General features: G+C 44.8%; 2 protein-coding genes across 2 annotated transcripts; one reads left to right on the plus strand and one right to left on the minus strand.

The window, feature by feature from the left end:
* Positions 1–2,947: 2,947 nt before the first annotated feature.
* Positions 2,948–3,274, minus strand: LOC131505700 (small cysteine and glycine repeat-containing protein 7-like). The gene has a single exon (XM_058719545.1). The coding sequence runs from the start codon at positions 3,272–3,274 to the stop codon at positions 2,948–2,950; it is 327 nt and encodes a 108-aa protein (XP_058575528.1).
* Positions 3,275–5,424: 2,150 nt separating this feature from the next.
* On the plus strand, positions 5,425–5,751 carry LOC131505701 (small cysteine and glycine repeat-containing protein 7-like). The gene has a single exon (XM_058719546.1). It carries the CDS (start codon positions 5,425–5,427, stop codon positions 5,749–5,751), a length of 327 nt encoding a protein of 108 aa, XP_058575529.1.
* Positions 5,752–15,594: the final 9,843 nt, after the last annotated feature.

Here is a 15,594-nt window from a genome sequence, read left to right on the forward strand (position 1 = left end):
AACCATCACTGTGCACCTGTTCGTCCTTCCCAGCACCCTCCTATCCTTCTCACTGATGCTCGCCTTCTTCCTCCCCAGGCAGCCAACACACAATTCCAGAACATTCCATAAGCTAGTATATGCTGAAGATCCTTATGTCTTTGCTTCAGCTGTCTTGAAATGACCAAAAGTCTTTCGGATGCTAACACTTTAACCTGTGCTAACCTGGGTCATAGAAGCCACAGTGGGAAAGTAAACACAAGAGCAAAAGGGTCACGGTTGATCCAAAGATCAGGAAGGAACAGACAGAAGAACTTGGAAGCAAGCCTTTACAGAAACAACTATACTTCAGAACAGATCTTCACAAATCACTAGGTTTTACGAATGAATGAAGAAAATAATCATGCGGTAAGTCGTAAAATCATAAAATCATAAATAATCGTGGTAAGTCATGTGTGTATATATAGGTATGTAAATATTATGTATAACGTATACACCATATCTATAACCTGATGTGTATATAAGAACATAGGTATAACCCATGTAAATAACATATATAATAAAAACAATGATAAATATAAATAATACATAAATGTATAAACACACAGGTTATATACATATGTTATGATTAGTGTCTACTGATTCTAATCATATTATAAGCAAACTGCGAGCCAAGCCTCATGATCCATACAAAGCGTGTTTTCAGTTGACAATCTGAACCCAAATTTTCCTCTTAGAAATGAATGCAAAACATCAAGATTAGATAAGTAGACCAAGAAGACAATTTTTTCAGGTCTGGATCTTTTCAGGTTAGCAAATCAAGCAGACCTGCCGCTTCTCAAAATACCCATGCCAAGGGAGTAGATTAAATACACCGTGAAGAGAATCAGGGCGATTTATAAGAGAATTTAATGTGTCATTTATTGGACGGCTTTTTTATGCTGTTATCAATTCCCTTTAACTCCACACCTTACAGAGTGAGACAAACAACCTTAACGGAAATGGTCAGTTCCTCACCTATTTGTCGACCATATTTAACATAAATTTAAAAACAGGCGGTCATGTACGGTATCCCAAATCTCTCAGAAAAGAACAGAAGTCACTATGCATTATTGTTGCCTCATGGTATTATCCCAGGCAGTCACAGCAAAAGACCATAGACTCACTGGCTTGAACAACAAAGATTTATTTTCTCACGGTTCTGGAGGCTGGAAAGTCTGAGACCGGGGTGTGTGGGTGGGTTCTGGTGAGAACTCTATTTTGGACTGCAAACGACTACCTTCTTGCTGCGCCCTCAAGTGGCAGAGAGAGACAGAGAACACTGGAGTCTCTTCCTCTTCTTGTAAGGGAACGAATCCCATCCTGAGGTCACACCCTCGGGACCTTGTCTGAACCTAATTACCTCCCAAAGATGCCATCTCCAAATGCCATCACATCCGGAGCTCTGGCTTCAACACAGGGATGGGGGGCGCATAACTCAGTCCATAGCAACCACCACTGGTGTCTTGCCGACTTGGGGACTGTAGACGTGGTCCTCACTTGTCGGGTTTTGTATCATGCTTTCAATCCCCCCACTTGCTGTTCCCATTCTGCCATTGTATTAGGTCCTCGTTGTTTTCCCCAATATCGCGCCGAGGTAGCTTCAGTTCTCTCTACCAACCAGTTAACTCTATGTTGCAGTCAAACATCCCCTCTCAAAAACCACCAGCCTGTAGCATTTGTGGCACGCCCGAGCTCCACCAGCAACATCCGTGAGCTTTCAGCAGGTTACTTAACCTCTCTTGGCTGTTTCCCTTCTGTGCAATGGACATAATAATAGGGCGTCCTTCAAAACACGTAAGTTCTTAGAAGAATTCCTGGCTTGTAAGGGCAGTGTGAATGCTAGTCTTGTCATTGGTTATTTCCAAATACAGTCACATACTCTGTACTCGGGACACACTCAACAACTTACTAGTTCCCATATATGTCTTCAACTTTCCAATCCTTCCCTTTTTTTTTTTTTTTTTTGCCCTTCTGCTTGAAATATCTGTCTCTAATCACTTCCACCTGTCAAAACCTCACTAATTCTTTAAAACACGCCCCCAAATGGCATCTCGAAGCTTTTCCGGTCCTTTACACTCATTCCCCATCCAACCCTCTGGACCCTCTCCTGCCACAACACACTACATCATGGCCTCTTGACTTGTTTATTATTCTGCCTTGTGTTGGTGGTTATTTGTGTATGACTACATTGTCATCAGATAAGGGCATAATTATTTTTGTGCCCTTGATGGCCCCAGTCCATGGAGGAACATAATCAACGTTAGCTCAACGAAAATAACCCCAAGGATAAAACAAGATAAAGCAATAACAACTGGTCAGAGTTTCTTTTCGCCTTTTATTAAGTGATTTTTAGGCAAACATTTAGAAAGCTTCTATGGCCACAGAAAGGACACACCATTTATAGTAAATACAAAAAGGCTCAAAGTCTAGATAGAAAAATAGTGCAAAGAAGAAAGCCAAGTAGAAGTCACGATTGCTGAGCTCAATCATCAAGGTGTTCTCCATCCTTTTTCTTGGATGACATTGTAGAAAATGTCCACGTGACTGTCTTTTTAAGTTTATTTATTATTTATTGAGAGAGAGAGAGAGAGAGAGAGAGAGAGAGAGAGAGAGGATGAATCCCAACCAAACTCCACACGGTCAGTACAGCGCCTGATGCCGGGCTTGAACTCACAAAACTGTGAGATCATGACCTGAGCTGAAGTCAGACTGAGCCACCCAGGTGCCCCCTCCATGTGGCTATTTTTAAAACGGCAAAAGCTACCTCAACTCAGAGCATGAGAGCCGAGGGGGAAAGAACCAGAAAGTCCAGGACGCAGGGAGACAGCAGGAGCAGGCAGGTGGGATGGAGGGAAGCCTTAGCCATGGGGACCAGCAGACGCCCCTCCCCCCGCCCCCCAGCACCTGCACCCCGCCCACCGCCCGCCTAGCTGCAGCCCTGCTTCTTGCAACAGCACGTCTGCTGACAACAGCACTTCTGCTGGCAGCAGCCCTTCCCGCAGCCACACGAGCCGCAGCCACACGAGCGGCGGCAGCAGCAGACCACGGGGACGCTGCAGCAGCCCCCGCAGCAGCCGCAGCAGCAGGGACAGCAGCTGGAGCAGCAGCCCACCCGGTAGCACCGGCACGTGGTGCAGCCGCCGCAGCCGCCGCCGCAGCCGCCGCCGCAGCCACCGCAGCCACTACCGCAGCCGCCGCAGCCGCCGCCGCAGCCGCCGCAGCCACCGCAACTTCCGCAGCCACAGCACCCCATGGTGTCGGCAGAGAGGACTCGGGAGAGGGGAGGAGGGAGACTCGGGAGGTGAGGGAGGTCTGGTGCCGCCTCCTGCTGGGGGAGGGGTTTATATATCAATACCCCCCCCCCTCATTTTTTAGCCCAGTTTCCATGGAAGGACCTCACAAGACGTTTTCTTTACTTCCTTCCTGAGGTCCTTTGCCACATAACACTGCTATTTTTAGCACAGCAGCCTCCTTAGTAAACTTTGAGTTTTCTGTTATGAATGAAATAGCTGTGTGTTGCCTCTTGAGTCCACAACTAGAAAAATGATAGCCACGCTGTAGGAAAGAAGTCGTTCCAGGTCCCCGACCATGATGCCTGTATGACAGACAGGAGCCATCGGAGACCTTTCTGGAGGCTCCCTGCACACAGCAGGGCTTCTCCGGGATGCCCAGCCACCAAAATGGAGGGCAGGAACGGTCCTCACGTCCTCCTGGTTGATGAGAAGCAGATCATGGGAGGGCATTTTAAGTAAGCTTATAAAAGAGGTGTCACTTATAAATCCAGGGATACCAACATTCTGGGGGAAGTGCAGGCCTGCCAAAGGCAAAGCCGGGCTGTGTCTGATCCAGAAGCCACAGCATAAGCCCCAAGACAGACCGTGGCAGTTTCCTCCTCTGTGCCCCCTCTGGAGTGGCTGGACTAGCCAGGCAGGCCTCAGTCCTCAAGTCAGTCCAGCAAGAACACGCCTCTGTGGATGCCTCATCACATTCACGGGCTCTCTGGAATCAGAGAATGAGCCAGACAGAGACCAGTCATTTCAAATCAACATTCCCAGGCCCCAATGGGTCTGAAACAGGGGACTGAACGCAGGTCCTCAACCAGAGAGATGCAAGAGAAAGCCAGCCACCCGATGAAACCTTTCTTATTTTTGTTTGCTCAATTTTTTTAGTTGTTTTATTTTTTTTTATTTTTTTAATGTTTACTTATTTTTTAGAGAGAGAGAGAGAGAGACAGGAGGGGCACAGAAAAGAGAGACAGAGTGTGAGTGGGGGAGGGACAGAGAGAGAGGGAGACACAGAATCTGAAGCAGGCTCCAGGCTCTGAGCTGCCAGCACAGAGCCCGATTCGGGGCCCGAACTCACAGACCGCAAGATCGTGACCTGAGCCAAAGTAGGATGCTTAACCGGCTGAGCCACCCAGGTGCCCCTAATTGTTTTATTTATTTTTGAGAAAGAGAGAGAGCAGGGGAGGGGCAGAGGGAGAGAGAAGGATCTGAAGGGGGCTCTGTGCTGACAGCAGAGAGCCTGAGGTGGGGCTCCAACTCACAAACCATGACATCATGACCTGAGCAGAAGTCCTAGGCTTAACCAACTGAGCCACCCAGGCGCCCCTGTTTTCTCAATTATTTAACAGACAAACTACAGTAGAAATTTCTCTTGACAGATGATTTAGGAGTAGGCTGTGCACAATTCTGTCTTTAGCATCTGACGTTAGACAAGTTAAAAAGAAATGTGTTAATGACCAAGCAATTCTTGCAAACAAAAACAAACAAAAAATCTTAGGGAGCCAGGAAAAGCATATCCGTGTTTTCAGGTGAGATAGAATGCATTTACAGACACTTACTTTTTCTCTTTTCACTCTGGTTTTCACTTATTCTTTCAAAAGATTTTGTTTTGTTTTGTTTGCAACGGGGGGGGGGGGGGGGGGGGAGGGGGGAATGTCATGAATCCCAGTAGAGAGAAAAATAATGTTTTGTTGTTGTTGTTGTTTTTAACCCGGATAACCAAGAAGTATATACAGAAACACAGGATTTATTTGGCTCTTGACTCAGACTCCCATGTTAAAAAAAAAAAAAAAAAAAGATTGCTCCTAAATATTTCAGGCATTTATATGCATTTATGTTTTCAAGGGCGCACACCTCTTGGACGTGTGTTCTAATCCAAATATAGGTTTCAGAGACAAGTCAAAGTTAAAATTAGCAAGGTGAACTGGCCAAGACTCCAATAAGGAAGGGTGTGAGAGGCCTCATGAGGTGTTTACGAGGAAGAGGGGTAAACAATAAGGTAGGGGCTTAGCTTGTGGGGTTGGTATATAAGCCCCTCCCCCAGCAGGAGGCGGCACCAGACCTCCCTCACCTCCCGAGTCTCCCTCCTCCCCTCTCCCGAGTCCTCTCTGCCGACACCATGGGGTGCTGTGGCTGCGGAAGTTGCGGTGGCTGCGGCGGCTGCGGCGGCGGCTGCGGCGGCTGCGGTAGTGGCTGCGGTGGCTGCGGCGGCGGCTGCGGCGGCGGCTGCGGCGGCTGCACCACGTGCCGGTGCTACCGGGTGGGCTGCTGCTCCAGCTGCTGTCCCTGCTGCTGCGGCTGCTGCGGGGGCTGCTGCAGCGTCCCCGTGGTCTGCTGCTGCCGCCGCTCGTGTGGCTGCGGCTCGTGTGGCTGCGGGAAGGGCTGCTGCCAGCAGAAGTGCTGTTGTCAGCAGACGTGCTGTTGCAAGAAGCAGGGCTGCAGCTAGGCGGGCGGTGGGCGGGGTGCAGGTGCTGGGGGGCGGGGGGAGGGGCGTCTGCTGGTCCCCATGGCTAAGGCTTCCCTCCATCCCACCTGCCTGCTCCCCTGTCTCCTTGTCACTTGAACTCCCTGGGATTTTTCTCTTCGGTTAAGTATCTCATACTCTGAAACGTCCGTGAGGCTTCACCCTTGGAGAGCAAGAGCCAGACCCTCCCGTACAAGGCCGTCCAGTGGGGAAAGACGGAGAACATCTTGATCATTCCTCTGCATAGCTCTGGCGGTTTGGCTGACTCCGGAGGGGCAGTCCTGGCACCGACCCCCAGGCAGGAGCCGTGGGGGGCAGACTCCGTCACCCGGTCCCTGTCTGCTGCTCCCCGGGCTACCTGCCCTGCTGCGTGAGCTTGATCGCTTTGGGCTCTGTGTTGGGACCTTGCCTGTGCGTCTTCTCTTTTTGCTTCAGGTGGCTCAAGACTTCACACCTCAGAAGTGTCTAAACCCGAAGGAATAATTAAACTAAAAGACGTGAGCCCCTGCCAGCCCAGGAAGAGCAGCCTGCAGCCGCCCTGAGCTCAGACCAGTAAGACCATTTCACTCCGTGTTCATTGCCTTCCCCGGTCAATGTCTGCCTTTGCCGTGTCTAAGTGCGATGGATTGCCCACTTCTCAGTTGCCACCTTGTATTTCTGCTTATTACACGGCAACCTTCTAAATGTCTAATAAACTATACTAGGTCGTCCTTAAAATACTGACTCCCAAAAGCCTCTTATTTGGTGGTTACCTCTCTGGGAGGATGAACAGGCCGTGTTGAGCAGGGAGAAAAGAGCGCCCCCAGCGCCCCCCCCACCCCCCGCCGGGTTGCCTGCATTTATTGTGAACACCAATTATGCCTGTAATGGAAGGCCTACATTAATCAACACTAGATTCTTCAATATTTTATCAGTCTCACATCTATATTGTAACTTGTAATATGTTTGTGTTTTTCAAGAAGGTCTTAAGTAGACTGACAATAATAGCTAAGCACACACAAGGCTCGATAGAATCCACCCTGGGCGCTAGAATTTCTGTCATTGCCATCCATGCATATTCCTTCCAAGGTAAAATAACTTCACGAACATATAGATTTCATATGCAGTTTGAATTTGATGTGGGAATGGTGTCTTTTCCACAACTGCATTTCCTCAACTGAATGAAAAATTCTAGTTCAGTTACAAAAGATTAATTCCACAGATTTATAGCGAGGTCAAGGTCTGCCTACAACCTCAGTAATCCCTTATAAGAGAACGTAATACCACTCCTCAATTTAGAACTTTATTTTCACATTGAATGCACGCAAATCAGCCTTTTGCGCTTTGCAGCTTTGAGGTAAGGGCTGTCATCCCATTTGCAGAAAGGATTTTCCATAGAGGATATCACACACACACACACAGACACACACACACACACACACACACACCCCACCACCATATTTCCATTAAATAAGCGTGGATAGGGATAACTAGGAAGTTTATCCTGCAAAAATCTCTTGAACAGTTTTTGTCTAGTCCCCACTAGCTATTTTCGCAAACGAGTAGCAGCCTGTCGGCATGGGCATGGAAAAGATGTCCTTTTTCTCCAATATTGATGAGAGTTCTAAATGGCACTATTTCTCAGGGCAGCAATCTAACAATCTGCACGTTTTTTTTAAAGTGCATGCCTTTGGGGGCGCCTGGGTGGCTCAGTCGGTTAAGCGGCCGACTTCGGCTCAAGTCATGATCTTGCGGTCCGTGAGTTCGAGCCCCACGTCGGGCTCTGTGCTGACAGCTCAGAGCCTGGAGCCTGTTTCGGATTCTGTGTCTCCCTCTCTCTGACCCTCCCCCGTTCATGCTCTGTCTCTCTCTGTCTCAAAAATAAATAAACGTTAAAAAAAAAATTTAAAGCGCATGCCTTTGAACTCAGAAATCTCACGTCTTGGGCAAAAATGTATTATTGGTAAGTCTATTCGTTGCAGCATAGTTAAAGACTAGGAAAAAACTAAATGTCTGCTATCGAGGTCACATTAAATGTTGTCTCTCTACATCAGAATACTGCGCAGCAGTCAAAAAAAAGAGCGAGATCCAAATAATAAAAATAAATAAATAAAAAGGGGCACCTGGGTGATTCAGTCGGTTAAGCATCCAACTCTTGATTTTGCCTCAGGTCATGATCTCACGGTTCATGACATCAAGACCCTCGTTGGGCCCTGTGATGACAGCACGGAGCCTGCTTGGGATTCTCTCCCCCTCTCTCTGCCTCCCCCCCATCCACTCCCTCTCCCTCCCTCTCCCTCTCTCTCTCAAAAATAAAATTTAAAAAAAATTAAAAAAAAAAGAGTGAGATCCCTGTGAACTTAGAAGGGAATATCTGAAAGCTCAACAAGATCATTTGTGTAAATAGAAACCTACCCCCAAAATTATAACACACAGTCAAGCGAAAGGTATTATCAGCAAGTGTGCATGAGTGGGGTGCCCATGGGGGTACAAAAGAGTTTAGGAAGAAAGACTTAACTGATGGAAATCCCACAGGCTTGTAGATGGCAAAGGCACCACCAAGCACTATAGTGTTCCTGTGACATCACCCCCGAGAACTATTAAAGCCCCGGGGAGCATTCATAGTCAGGGAGAGCAGTGCTCTGAATTCTTGTGCTTCTGCGGTCTCACTGTGTCTCTTCAATTACACACAGCAGCTCTGGACCTGAGGCTGAGGGAGTCCAGGCAAAATAGTGGCCATGACTGTGACAGTGACTGCCTTCATTGCTGTGCAAGGTGCAGGTGTCTGACCTCAAATTGGCCAGAATGTTCAATGTCTCGGGTTGGGCTGAGAGTAAAGCCATTTGGGAAAAAATCAGGGAATTCCTTAGAGTCAAGTTATGGGTTTCATTAAGTAATTCATCCAAAGCTTGTTCTCTGCAGGTTTTCGAATTCCTGGAGGTCCTTCTTTAGTCCGAGAATTAGACCTACACTGTCCTTTAGATTTCTAAGGAAACACACCCAAATGAGAGGAACTTGTTCCCAAACACACTCACAACAGAGGTGAAGATCGTTGCATTCTTCACTGGTTAAGAGCACTTTGCCAAATTTGTGAGGAAGTGCCACATAAAGGCATGAATTGCTGCCCTAACTTATGAGTCCCCCTGCTGTGACTTCAGATCATGGAAACTGACATGAAACATTCAGGGAGAAAAATGAAGAAAATAGAGTGGTAATTCTCCCCTTCTTTTAAAAATATTTTCTATCTGGGGCGCCTGGGTGGCTCAGTCGGATAGGCGTCTGATTTCGGCTCAGGTCATGATCTTGAGGTCTGTGAGTTCGAGCCCCACATCGGACTCTGTGCTGACAGCTCGGAGCCTGGAGCCTGCTTCAGATTCTGTGTCTCCCCCTCTCTCTGACCCTCCCCCGTTCATGCTCTGTCTCTCTCTGTCTCAAAAATAAATAAAGTTTAAAAAAATATTTTTAATATTTTCTATGAATTCAAAATAATGTGAATTCATTATAAACAATTTCAAAACACAGAAAATTACAAGGGCGAAAGTTAACATTGCTTATAATAACCACTTTTACCATTTTGTTTTATTTCCTTCCATTGTTTTCCTATTCTTTTTTTTTCCCAATATTTTTATTTTGGAGAATTACAAACCTACAGGAAATTGTGAAAATATTGCAAGATCCTATACACCACTCACTGAAGTTCACCCATGGTTAACATTTTGCCAGTCTTAGCTTTATCTGTCCCTCTCATTTGAGAGTAAGTTGCAAATATGAAACTTCACCCTTAAAAATATTGGCATGCATTGGCCAAAAGGGATATTCTCCTACAAAACAATGACACAATTTTCACACTTAAGAAACTTAATAGTGATACATGCTACTATGTAATATACAATCTTCAATTTCTCCATCCCAAGGATGCTTTGTAATTTATATATTCACTTTATTCCTTTCACTTTATTCAAGCCTAGCATGGAGCCTGACTCGAGGCTCGATCTCATGACTGCAAGATCATGACCTGACCCGAAATCAAGAGTTGGATACTCAACCAGCTGAGCTACCCAGGCACGCCTTTATTGACATTTTTAATAATTTTTCAACCTGGGTCTAATCACAGATGTATCTTATGTAATTTAAGTTGGCCTCCGACATTTTATTTTTCTCCTGGCAAAGTTGTTTTTGCAAAATCACCTTTAAAATGAATTTGTGTGTTTGTTCCCTCATGATCAAATTCAAGTTAGGCATATTTGCAGAAGTACTACACAGGTGATTTTTTTTTTTTTTCCCTCAGAACTTGGCATTGAGAAGTATGCAATGTCAGTTTACCTTACTGGTAATGTGATCGACTAATTAGTATTATGCCCACCAGTTTCATCCACTGTTAATCTACTCTTTCCCTTTTAATAACCACGGTGCTATCTTCTGTGTATTTATATGACAAAATGAAGATTATTACAAAATATAGACTTTATTCTGATTTTTAATGTAATATTTAATTATATATAATTATCCTTATATTAAGTATTTGCTGGGGCTCCTGGACAGCATTTACACATTTAAATGTCTGCCAACAATTCAAAATAAACAAAGTCTCCATTTTTTTTTAAGCTGGGAAACTGTATGTGCTCATCTGACAGACAAAAGATAAATATCTTCATATGTAAACAGTTCTTACAAACCCATATGGAAAAAAATGTACAAAGGGCAAATCAGTATTTAAAAAAAAAAAAACATAAACCAAGTCTCCTTGAAAACTGGGTTGTTCCTGGTTTGGGTCATAAGATAGACAAGATGAGCCCCAGCCCTCTTGTCAGTCTAGAAAACAGGAAGCTACAAAACGTAGCGGAGTCGTATTGAGAAGACAATCTGAACATCAGAAACAACAATAGCTGCAAAGTACAGAGACACATTCAATATTTTTAAATACATGAGTTCATAGTAATACCAAAAAGAAATAAAAAACCTCATTAGTCATCTTTGGAAGAGGCCAGAAAATTAGCACATTATTTTGAAACTCGTTTTTAAAAATGGTGGGAGGGAGAATCAGACATTTGTTCTGCCTTTTTCGAAATAAAACGTACCTCAGAGTAGCCAAAGAGGAGAGAAGAGGACATTTCTCTCTGCAGACGGAGTCCAGGCAATACAGAGGAAGGAAAATCCAGCCCTAATGAATTCATGGATGTAGGTAGTGACTAATCATGGATCCCAACGTCACACAAGTGAGACAAATAGATGCCTCTTGATGGAAGAACACAACACCACCTATGAAGCAGGCTTGTCCAAAACTAGACACTGAATCGTGGCAGGTGGATCTGATTACTGGAAATCCAGGGTGTTAAATGATTCCACGGGGGTGCAGTCTTCCAACTCCAAAACTCAGTCACCCAAAATTAATGCTACACTGAAGACAAGAGGCAAGAAGGTGGACAGGGCTTCAAGGGGAGCTGCAGGCTAGAATAGACACTATAGGGGCACCTGGGAGACCCAGTCGGTTAAGTGTCTGACTTTGGCTCAGGTCAGGATCTCACGGTTCGTGAGTTTGAGCGCCACCCCCCCCCACGTCGGGCTCTGTGCTGACAGCTCAGAGCCTGGAGCCTGTTTCAGATTCTGTGTCTCCCTCTCTCTCTCTCTGTCCGTCCCGTACTTGTGCTCTGTCTCAGTCTCTCTGTCTCTCAAAAATAAATAAACATTAAAAAAAGAAAAAAAAAAAGAAAGAAAGAATACATTGTATGGGCCCTTCAGTCAGTTGCAGGGATACGTGAGTCTTATCAGAACCCTAATTAGATAACTGATTTTAGAGTAAGATATATGTGTGAAAATTTGAGCATGGCTACTTACTAGAAGTTAATTAAAAATTACTGTTAATTGTTAAGCATAACAATGGTATTGTAGTTATACTTTAATTCTTACAAATTGGCTTCAAAATAATTGGCTCAGAATACATCGTTGAAGCTGGATACATGGGAGCTCATTATATATATTTGCATCCATAATATAAAACACATTTTTTCTTACAATGAACTTCACTAATAATTAAGAAAAACATGAATTTTTCTCATCTGTTATATTAACAAAGTATTGTTTTAATCATGTCTAGTGCTGGTTGCAGAGTATAAGGAAAGCATCACACACAGTGGATGGGAACAACTGATGAACATTTTATAGAGAGCAATTTTGTAACTTTCATCAGCAAAACGGGGATAACGTTTGATCTAGCAAATTCCACCTTTAAGAAGTTGCTCCAAGGAAATATCAGAAGAGAGAAAGGATGCAATGCACAGCTAACATTTAATAAGCTCTTACTTTTTTGTGTTGGGCACTGATTCCTTTAATCCGCAGAATAATTTTGGTTAGGTTTATTATTATTATTATTATTATTATTATTATCATCATCATTTTAGAAATCAGGAGACCAAAAAGGTGAAGTCACTGCAGAACTAGTAACTTTAGAAAGGGGATTTGAACCCTGGGATTTGAACCAATGCCTGGGTGGGTTATGTTGGACATTCATTACAGCATCACTTATAATAGCAAAATATTAGAAACCATCTACAGTTGAAAACCAGATTCTTGATCTTCCTACCAGTACCCCCCACCCCGACCACCAAAAAAAAAATGCTTTTCTCACAGATACACCCTTCCCGGTTAATCCTCTCCAGCATGACTTCATCCTTCCTGTGACCCAGGCCAAAGAGACATTGGCACCCCTTGACTCCTATCTTGTTTGCATGTCCTGCGCTAGATTGATCAGCGAAATGGGTGGCATCATCGGAATCCAACCCGCTCACCACCTGCACCCCTCCCCCAAAGGTCTGGGCCCCATCGCCACCCCCAGCAAGAGTTCCTCAGATTCAGGGTAGAGCTGCCCCCATCCAGCCTCTCCCCATAGTCAGCTCTCAAGGTACAGTTTACAGTAATCCTTCTGCAGTGAAAAGGCGGTTGATCTCATCTCTAACTCGCACCCTCCCCAGGTTGCCCAGGACACTCAGCGGCAAGGCTGACGTTTGCAGTGACCGAAACTAACATGGGGAGCTACAATCTCCTCATCACCTTGCTGAACTCTTGCTCCCAGCACCCTCATCTGTTACAGTCCCACAGTCCACAATGCTCTTGACTTTTTACCACTGGATGTTTCACTCCTTGTCTGTGCTCAAATGTCACCCATACTCTCCATGAGTCCTATTTGAATCACTCAATTTAAAATCGAAATCCTGGGGCACCTGGGTGGCTCAGTCAGCTGCGTGTCTAACTCTTGATGTTGGGTCAGGTGGTGATGGCTATGGGATCGAGACCCTAGTCAGGCTCCTCGCTGGGTATGGAACCTGCTTTAAATTCTCTCTCTCCTCTCTGTCCCTCCCCCATTCTCCTTCTCCCTCTTTTTCTCTTTCTCAAAATAAATAAACTTTTAAAAATATATATTTTAAAAATAATATGGATGCAAAAAAATAAACTTTTAAAAATAAACTTTTAAAAATATATATAAAAAAATAAAATCGAAATCCTACTCACCCTCCCTGCAATCCAAATCTCTCCTATACTGCTCTCTTTCCCCCCATGATACTATATTTTAATACAGTACTTTATTTTTTAAGGCCTTTCAAAGCCCAGAAAACAATGAGCCATAATCTCTGATTCATAATACACTCAGCATAGTCTTCTTTATTTAATTTGCTAATTATTTTAGTAATATAACGGGACAAAGCCTTGACATCCTAGTCTAACTAAAAGTCGCCATCCCAACCCTTCTAAAACTAAAACTAACCCATCCTAACTGAAAGGTTGCCATCCCAACCCTTCTTTCTGCACCCCTGCACCCAAAGTAGTCATTACTCTAAAGTCTGTGCTCACTATTTCTTTGCTTTTCTTTGGACGTGGATTTCTTACATCTATATGCATTCTTTTATGTCAACATACTAAGATTCATTTGTTCATCTACTCTCTGGATGATGGAAATTTCCATTGTTTCCAGGGTCTTCTTTCTTTTTTTTTTAATTTTATTTTAGAGACAGAACATGCGTGAGAGGGGCAGAGGGGCAGAAGGAGAGAGAGTAAACCTTGTGGAAATAAATGAAGACCGAAGAGAATAGACAAAGGTTATTTATCTATTCAGAGCTCACTACGGCAAAGGGGTCGGCCACTGTCTCTTGCGTTTGGGCAGAGGCTTGAATGTGGGAGAGATTTATAGTGGAAAAGGAGAGGTCTCAGGTGTGCCCTGCTGGACCCTGTGACCTGGGGAAGATGGACACAGACTAGAAGCGGGGCACCCGATGTTACTGGTTGGGGGGGGGGGGGGGCGGGTGCATACGTGGCTCTCCATGGTTAGTCCTAAGCTGGAAGCGGGGATGAAAATTTGGGAAGCTGGCAGTTACTGATCAGGTCCTGACCGTTTGGGGTAGATTACAGGAGTTATCATCTGGCTTCCTGGATTGTTTGCTGTAGATAGTGGTCAGACTATGTAAGTCTGACTTGTGGGTAGTACATTGGCTGCCTCAGCAGCTTCCTTAGATCAAGGTTGGTTTCCTGGCTGGTTGCTCCCCATTATGGGTGAGAGTTTTGTTTTATATCTGGTTTGGCCATTGGCCATTTGTACGTGTAGTCTTTAACCTCTAACATATCAGATAATGTACGTATTCATTAAGGATATAGTCCCACTCCCACAATGAGCATAATAGTTCTAGGACGATAAGAATTTTTATCTGCTTTGTTCATTGAAGTACTCTCGGTCCCTAGAACCAGGTCTAGCTGCTCAGGTCATGGGTTCAAGCCCCACCTCGGGCTCTGCATGGTCAGTATGGAGCCTGCTCAGGATTCTCTTTCTCTCCCATTCTCTCAGCCCCTCCCATGTTCATGCTCTCTTTCTCTCTCAAAATTAATAAATAAACTTTAAAAGAAAAAAAGAAAAAACTATTTAAAAAAAAAAAAAACAGACTTGGGCCAGGCAAGAAGTGCCCATTTCTTTTTTTTTTTTTAAGTTTATTTTTATTTATTATGAGAGAGAGATAGGGAGCAAGCAGGAGGTGGTGGGCAGAGAGAAAGGGAGAGAGACAGAATCCCAAGTGGGCTCCACACTGTCAGCACAGGGCCCGATGCGGGGCTTGAACTTACTAACGTGCCATCACAACCTGAGCCAAGGTCAAGAGTCAGACGCTTAACTGATTGAGCCATTCAACTGCCCTAAGAAGTGCCGATTTCTGCTTGAGTCTTTTTCTTTTTAATTTTTTTAATGTTTATTTTTATTTTTGAGAGACAGAGAGAGAGACAGACAGACAGACAGAGCGTGAGCAGGGGAGGGGCAGAGAGAGAGACTGACACACAGAATCCAAAGCAGGCTCCAGGCTCCGAGCTGTCAGCACAGAGCCCGACGTGGGGCTCAAACCCACAAACAGTGAGATCATGACCTGAGCCAAAGTCAGACGCTTAACCGACTGAACCACCCAGGCGCCCCTCAAGGCATATTTGAAAGCTACTGACATGACCCATATTGCACGTTCCATATGGTCTGATAGAGAATGTGCAATATGCTGGCTGTATTCCCAGCCTTATTCCTGTCCTAAATCACAGACCAAATAATGGCACAAAATAGTCCACTATAGAACCTCCTAGCAAGGAACATCATACGTGTCAGGAGCTGAATGCGACTTCATTATTGAGAAATAATTTTTTTCACCAAGTCTCAGGCAACTATATCACTTTGAAAAACTACAGGAGAAAATACTTTGGAAATACTTTGGAATACTTTGGAAAGATACAGTGTGGTTGGGGTTCTTAACCTCGGCACTGCCGATATTTTCAGCCAGACAGCTCCTAGTTGTGGGGGGATGTCCTATGCATTGGCCTCTGGGCCTCAAC

This window comes from Neofelis nebulosa, chromosome 2 (genome assembly GCF_028018385.1).
Source record: "Neofelis nebulosa isolate mNeoNeb1 chromosome 2, mNeoNeb1.pri, whole genome shotgun sequence".
In the NCBI taxonomy this organism is placed as follows: Eukaryota; Metazoa; Chordata; class Mammalia; order Carnivora; family Felidae; genus Neofelis; species Neofelis nebulosa.

Bases quoted from the DNA above. Each gene is read 5' to 3' on its own strand.
- LOC131505701 (XM_058719546.1), top strand. From the start codon at position 5,425: ATGGGGTGCTGTGGCTGCGGAAGTTGCGGTGGCTGCGGCGGCTGCGGC.
- LOC131505700 (XM_058719545.1), bottom strand. From the start codon at position 3,274: ATGGGGTGCTGTGGCTGCGGAAGTTGCGGTGGCTGCGGCGGCTGCGGC.